This window comes from Cebus imitator, unplaced genomic scaffold (genome assembly GCF_001604975.1).
Source record: "Cebus imitator isolate Cc_AM_T3 unplaced genomic scaffold, Cebus_imitator-1.0 Scaffold579, whole genome shotgun sequence".
Taxonomy (NCBI): Eukaryota; Metazoa; Chordata; class Mammalia; order Primates; family Cebidae; genus Cebus; species Cebus imitator.
Window position 1 is genome coordinate 580116 of NW_016107894.1, and position 7476 is coordinate 587591.

The 7476-nt window shown below is 39.0% G+C and overlaps 1 protein-coding gene across 1 annotated transcript in view; it reads left to right on the forward strand.

Moving 5' to 3' along the window:
- The window catches only part of SNAP23 (synaptosome associated protein 23), a 42871-nt gene extending 41911 nt beyond the window's left edge, over positions 1-960 (forward strand). Inside the window, exon 8 of the mRNA XM_017516279.1 lies at positions 944-960. Within this exon, the coding sequence (XP_017371768.1) occupies positions 944-960 (17 nt within the window). The remainder of the gene's footprint in view (positions 1-943) is intronic.
- The last annotated feature ends 6516 nt before the right edge of the window (positions 961-7476 follow it).

Below are 7476 nucleotides of genomic sequence, written 5' to 3' on the forward strand. Positions count from 1 at the left end.
TTTTTTTTTTTTTTGCTTTTGTAGAGGGAGGGGCAAGAGATAAGAGGTTGTCGACTCAGTAAAAACCTTCAGGCCACTAAGCAAAAAGTTGCATAACCACAGTGAAGATCTAGTTGGATATAGTTTTTAAGTTGCAGTTATTGCCAATTTAGGCTAATGCTTGGTTTTGGAGCTCTTATATACAATATTTTTGTTAGGAATCACAGTTTTGCAACCTCTACTCCAAAGAGAAATTATAGAATGAGTTTTCTTAAAGTTAGCTTAATTTCTGAACTCTTAGTGATTCATATATGTACATAAATCTGTGATCCCATTTCTTATTGCACCACTCAGGAACACTTTGTATAAATGAGTGGCTTTTTGTTTCACATTATTAGTAGTATCATGGTTCCATTATAGGCCTATTAACTTCATACATTGTCATTAGCCTTTGAAGAAAAAAATATGTAAATATATGTGTAACATAAGACTTTCTCTCTAAAACAGGGCTTAAAATTTTTTGGAAAAGTTTGACAAAGTATACCACGTGAATTCAGATTTACCCCAATGGTAAGAATTATGTTTTGTTACAAAAAAGGAAACTCATTTTGATCTCAGATAGAAAAATAGATTGCATTGAGTTTTATGTAGCTTTAGACTTTAAAAAGTTAGAATGTATTCTGTGTTACTAAAAGTGATTTGAAAAAATTATGCCTCTGGTATAATAATTATAGATTACACACTGTCTTTCTCTTACCCTTGTGTATTGAACTATGTCCATAATCAAGTTGATGTGAATCCTGAACAGTGTTATGAAAATCTGATTGCTATTTGTCACATTTATTTTAAAATCAGCATCTGAACACTTCAAAGTTGTCAGTGTGGATTGGTTTGACCAATATTCACTGCTTAATCCTTACAATTAAATTTTGTAACTAACTAATGATATTGCTCTTTCAAATAGGTAACATGTTTCTATGACTGTTACTTTGGGGACAGTATTTTCATCAGCTCTCGTTTAACAAATTAAATAAAGGTCCATAAATCAGGAAGCATTCCAACAGAAGCTGCTTTTACCATCTTTCCAGTATTTATTTAAAAGACTTAAACTTACCTTGCTAAAATTTGTTGTGAGGTTTTTTTTTTTTGAGACAGTCTTGCTGTGTTGCCAGGCTGCTGGAGTGCAATGGTGGCATCTCGCTCACTGCATCCTCTGACTCCCTGGTTCAAGCAATTCTGCCTCAGCCTTCCAGGTAGCTGGGATTACAAACAGACACACACCACCATGCCCAGCTAATTTTTGTATTTTAGTAGAGATGGTTTCACCATGTTGGTCAGGCCAGGCTGATCTCAAACTCCTGAGCTCATTATCCACCTGCCTCGGCCTCCCAAAGTGCTGAGATTACAGGCATGAGCCACTGTGCCTGGCCATGAGGTTGATTTTAATCGTTACTAGTCTTACTCTCTTGAGCTTAAGTACACTAGTGACTGGAAGGGTAATGTTTTTGTGCGAGAACTACAACTCACTCACTGGAGAAGAAACCGTTAACGTAGGAGCGTTCAAAGCCTGAAGAGGAAAAATACATAAATAAAGTGAGATGCAACTATACCCTCTGTAATAGAAATGCTTCATGTCAACATGAGTGGTTTGGCAGGTGATGGTAAATGTGTAAAGTAAGAAGGTGTAAAACAGGGAGGACTGTGCTTTACCTAAATGCCTTTCTGAAAACTATCACCAAAAAAAAAAAAAATCTTAACACTGTTCTGGATAAAGGAAATAGTTCTGAGAATACCAGCATGTTACACTCACAGTATAATTGGTTAGAAGCATGGGCTGAGGCATTATCTGAATTTTCACTCTAGCAGAAGTGACAGAAAGGTCATTTCTGTGCCTTAATTTGTCTGTAAATGCAGATTAATACAAGCATACCTCAAATACTGTGGGTTCAGTTCTAGACTACCACCATAAAAAGCTAGTATTGCAATAAAATGAGTCACATGAATTTTTTGGTTTCCCAATGCATATAAAAGTTCTGTTTGCACTATTCTGTAGTCTATTTTGTGAAATAGCATTATGTATTTAAAAAGCAATGTATATACCTTAATTTAAAATACTTTATTGTGGCCGGGCATGATGGCTCACGCCTGTAATCTTACCACTTTGGGAGGCCGAGGCAGGCAGATCACGAGGTCAGGAACTTGAGACCAGCCTGGCCTGATCAACATAGTGAAACCCTGTCTCTCCTAAAATTACTCGCCTGTAATCTTAGCACTTTGGGAGGCTGAGGCAGTTGGATCACTTGAGGTCAGGAGTTCGAGACCAGCCTGGCCAACATGGTGAAACCCTAACTCTATTAAAAATACAAAAATTAGCTGGGCCTGGTGTCACACACCTGTAATTCCTCCACTGAAGTCTTGAAATGCTCATTCATCCATGAGGTTTGGAATAAACTTCCAAGCCCCTGTTAATGTTGATATTTTGACCTCTTCTCATGAATCATGAATGTCCTTAATGGCATCCTTTCCAGAAGGTTTTCAGTTTACTGAAAACCAGATCCATCAGAGGAATCACTATGGCAGCTATACCTTTATGAAATTTCTTTCTTAAGTAATAGGACATGAAAGTTGAAATGACTCCTTGATTCAAGGGCTGTAGTATGGATATGTTAGCAAGAATGAAAACAACACAACATTAATCTTGTACTTCTTCATCAGAGCTTGTGGGTGACCAGATGCTCTGATGCTCGTTATCAATGAGCAATAACATTTAGAAAATAATTTTTTCTTCTGAGCAGCAGTTCTCATCAGTAGGTTTAAAATATTCAGCAAATCTTGCTGTAAACAGATGTGTTATCCAGGTTTCATTGTTTCATTTATAGAGCACAGGTAGAGTAGACTTAGCGTGATGCTTAAGGTCCCTATATTTTCAAAATGGTAAATGAGCAATGGCTTCAGCTTGAAGTCACCAGGCTGTATTAGCCTCTAACAAGAGAGTCAGTCTGTCTTTTGAAACAAGTTAGGCATTGACTTTTCTCTAGCTGTGGGGTTCCTAAATGGTGTCATTTTCCAATAGAAGGCTGTTTAATCTACATTGAACAACTATTGTTTACTGTAGCCACGTTCATCAGTTATCTTGATAACTTCCTGCAGCTTTTCTGTTAGCACTTGCTGCTTCACCTTCCACTTTTATGTTAACAGATACAGCTTCTTTCCTTAAACCTGACGAACCAACCTCTGCTAACTTGCAACTTTTCTTTTGCAGCTTCCTCACCTCTCAGCCTTTATAGCATTGAAGGGAGTTTAGGGGCTTTTTCTGGATTAGGCTTTGGCTTCAAGGAATGTTGTGGCTGGTTTGATCTTCTATCCAGACCACTAAGCCTTTATCCATATCAGCAAGAAAGTTGTTTCTCTATCTAATTGTTCATGTGTTTACTGGAGTAACACTTTTAACTTCCTTCAAGAACTTTTCCTTTGCATTCACCACTTGGTTAATTGGTGTAAGAGGCCTAGCCTTTGGCCTGTCTTGTTTTTGGTTTTTTTTGAGATGGAGTGCTGTGTCACCCAGGCTGGAGCACAGTGGTGCAATCTTAGCTCACTGCAACCCCTGCCTCCTGGGTTCAAGCGATTCTTCTGCCTCAGCCTCCCAAGTAGCTGGGATTACAGGTGTGTACCACCATGTCTGGCTAATTTTTGGATTTTTAGCAGAGATGGGGTTTCACCATGTTGGCCAGGCTGGTCTTGAACTCCTGACCTCAGGTGAGCCACCTGCCTTGGCCTCTGAAAATGCTGGGATTACAGGTCACTGCGCCCAGCTGTGACTCTTGTTTTCACTTGAACTTTGTGGCCATTGCAGGGTTATATATTGGCCTGATTTCAATATTCTGTCTCAGAGATTAGGGAGGCCCAAGAGAGGAGAGTAATAAGAAATGGCTAGTTATTGGAGCAGTCAAAAAACACATTTATCAATTAAATTTGCCATCTATGGCTTGGGCAAGAAAATGAGACTGTTTCTACAAAAAAATTTTAAGTTAGCCAGGTGTGGTGGTGCATACCTGTAGTCTCAGCTACTCAGGAGGCTGAGATGTGATGATCCCATGAGTCTAGGGGGTTGAGGCCGTGGTGAGCCATTATTGCGCCACTGCACTACAACATGGGTGACAGAGCAAGACCCTGTCAAAAAAGTTTGCCATCTTATATTGGCAAAACAGTTAAAATAGTACTGTCAATGATCACAGATCACCATAACTGATGTCATAATAATAAAGTTTTAAATATTGTGAGAATTATCAAAATTTAACACGAAGTGAGAACATGTTGGAAAGATGGCACTGACAGACTTACCTGATGTAGGGCTGCCACAAACTATTTGTGAAAAAACTCAATGAGTCTCAGTAAAATGAGGTATGCCTGTAATTCCTATTGCATAGCATTGTATTGCATAGAGTGGTAACACAGGTAAAGCACTTAGAACAGTTTCTGGCAAATGTAAGAGCTTAATAAGTGATAGCTGCTATCCTCTCTACAGTGTAGCTGTTTCTGGTCAAGCATCTCTGTGTGAATTTGATGAAAGACAACATAGCCTCTCCCCAGAGAAACAGGCACACAAATGCGAATCCTGCATAAATGAGGACCATAAATGGAAAATGGGCTTGGAAGCCCACCCATGGAGCCCAGGTTTAAAACTTTCCCATAGCATCCGCTACTGACAAAGAAGAGAATAGAAATAGGAATTAGACCTCATCATGCATTAGAAATAGCTGTTCAAAAAGCCCTTTCTGATTTTTTCCCATAACATTATCTGGAAATTTGTTTCACTTTTGAAAGGTAGTAAATGGTTAACACAAGTTCTGGAGTCTGACCATTCGGGATCAAATTTTGGTTCATTCATTTAGTTGTGGGGCCTTGAGCATAATACTGACCAATAAGTAAGGAGGTTAAAAAATTGTATCCCCCACTGAGCTTGTTTTTTAACACTAAGCTCTGTCTTCAAGTTTCCAGTCTTATAACCATAATGATCTGTATCCCCTATAGCCATGCCTATTTTTTTCCTTCAGTTTTAATTAATCTTTTGTTTCTATACTTCAGCTCTAAGTCTTTCCATTTCATCTGTGGATTATGAGTCCTTAACTTTATCTATGGTCCAGACATCCTATACTCAGTTGTACTTAGAATTAGCTTTTTAAAGATACACACTGCAATCTCAGCTACTTAGGAGGCTGAGGCAGGAAGATCACTTGGGCTTAGGTGTTCAGGACCAGCCTGGGCAATATAGTGAGGTCCCATTACACACACACACACACACACGCACAAATGGCCAAGAGGTATGTGAAAAAATTCTCAACATCACTAATCATCATGAAAATGCAAATCAAAACTACAATGAGATTATCTCATCCTGGTTATAATAACTATTATTAAAAGGGAAAAAAATGCTGGTAAGGATGCTGAGAAAAGGGAACTCATTCCCACTTGGTGGGAATGTGAATGAGCACAGCCACTACAGAAAACAATATGGACACCTCTCAGAAAACTAAAAATAGAACTACCATACTATCCAGCAATCACACTACTGGGTATTAATTGAAAGGAAATCAATATATCAAAGGGATACCTGCACTCCCATGGTTACTGCAGTACTACTCATGACAGCAAAGCTAATGGAGTCAACCTAAGTGTCCATCAACAGATGAATGGATAAAGAAAATGTGGTATGTATATATACACACTATTCAGCCACAAAAAAGAATGAAATCCTGTTGTTTGCAGTGACATGGATACAGTGGAGGTGTATCCATGGAACTGGAGGTCATTGTGTTAAGTGAAATAATCTAGGCACAAAAAAAAAATATTGCATGTTCTTATGTGTGAGCTAAAAAAATTTATTTCATGGAGGTAAAGAGTAGAATGATAGTTACTAGAGGCTGGGAAGGGGGTATACAGGGCAGGGGGATTATGGAAGGTAGTTTAATGGGTGGATACAAACATACAGTTAGAAGGAATAAGTTTTAATGCTTGATAGCATAGTAGGGTGACTATACTTAACAACAATGTAAATTTCAAAATGGCTAGAAGATTTGAAATGTTCCCAACACAAATAAATGATAAATGAGATAATGAATAACATAAATATCCTGACTTGATTATACATTCTATGCATGTCTCAATATATCACATGTACCCCATAAATACAAATAAATATATATTACAAAAATAGGAAAGTGAAAAAGGAAAAATAAGTGGCTTATCTAAGTGCTGTTTTCTTTAGGTCACTCTTACCAAAAGTTTAGGTTATTGCAATTACATTCCTAATCAGATTTTCTCAGACTGATACTCAAAGTTTATCATCTAGTCATTTAAAATTTATTATTTTTTCCATAAAGTAAAAGCAAGTTTATTTAAAAAGTAAAGGAATAAAAGAATGGCTACTCCATAGGCAGAGCAGCCTATAATTATTATTATTATTATTATTATTATTTTGGAGCCATAATCTCACTGTGTTGCCTAGGCTGGCCTCAAACTCCTAGGTTCAAGGAATCCTCCAGCCTCAGGCCTCCTCAATAGCTGGGACTGCAGATGCCTGCCTCGGCCTGGCTCCATTTTTTATCCTTTTAATGTAGTGTCCACTCCAAGCTTTCTATTTCAATACAACTTGTAAAATTCTACTTTCATGCCTTACAGATAAGATAAATGGCACAATTTACTGAGTGCTTACTCTGTCATGGCCACTATGCTAAGTGCTTCTATATAGTTTTTTACAATGTACCTGAGAGGTAGGAGCTATTCCCTGTATTTACAAGTGAGACAAAATTACACAAATTCATAAAACTAATAAATGACAGACTGGATTCAAACCTGGATCTTTCTGACTCCAGGACCCATGACTTTAATATATGACACTGCCTTCCAAACCAAGCTATAAAAAATTTAGGAGACTTGGGCTGGATGTGGTGGCTCACACCTGTAATCCCAGCACTTTGGAAGGTGAGGCATGAGGATTGCTCGAGCCCAGGAGTTTGAGGCCAGCCTGGGGAACAGAACAAGACCCCATCTCTCGACAAAATTAAAAATTAGCTGAGTGTGGTGGCACATACCTGTAGTCCCAGCTACTCAAGAGGCTGAGGTGGGAGGAGACAGCTTGGGCCCAGGAGTTCAAGGCTTCAGTGACCTGTGATCACACCACTGCACTTTAGCCTGGGCAACAGAGCAAGAGCATGTCTCAAAAAATATATGTAGGCTGTGTGCAGTGGCTCACACCTATAATCCCAGCACTATGGGAGGCCAAGGCGGGTGGATCACCTGAGGCCGGGAGATCGAGACCAGGCTGGCCAACATGGTGAAACCCCGTCTCTACTACAAATACAAAAATTAGCCAAGCATGGTGGTGGGTGCCTGTAATCCCAGCTATTCGGGAGGCTGAGGCAGGAGAATCACTTGAACCCAGGAGGTGGTGGTTAAAGAGAGCTGAGATTGCACTACTGCACTCCAGCCTGGGTGACA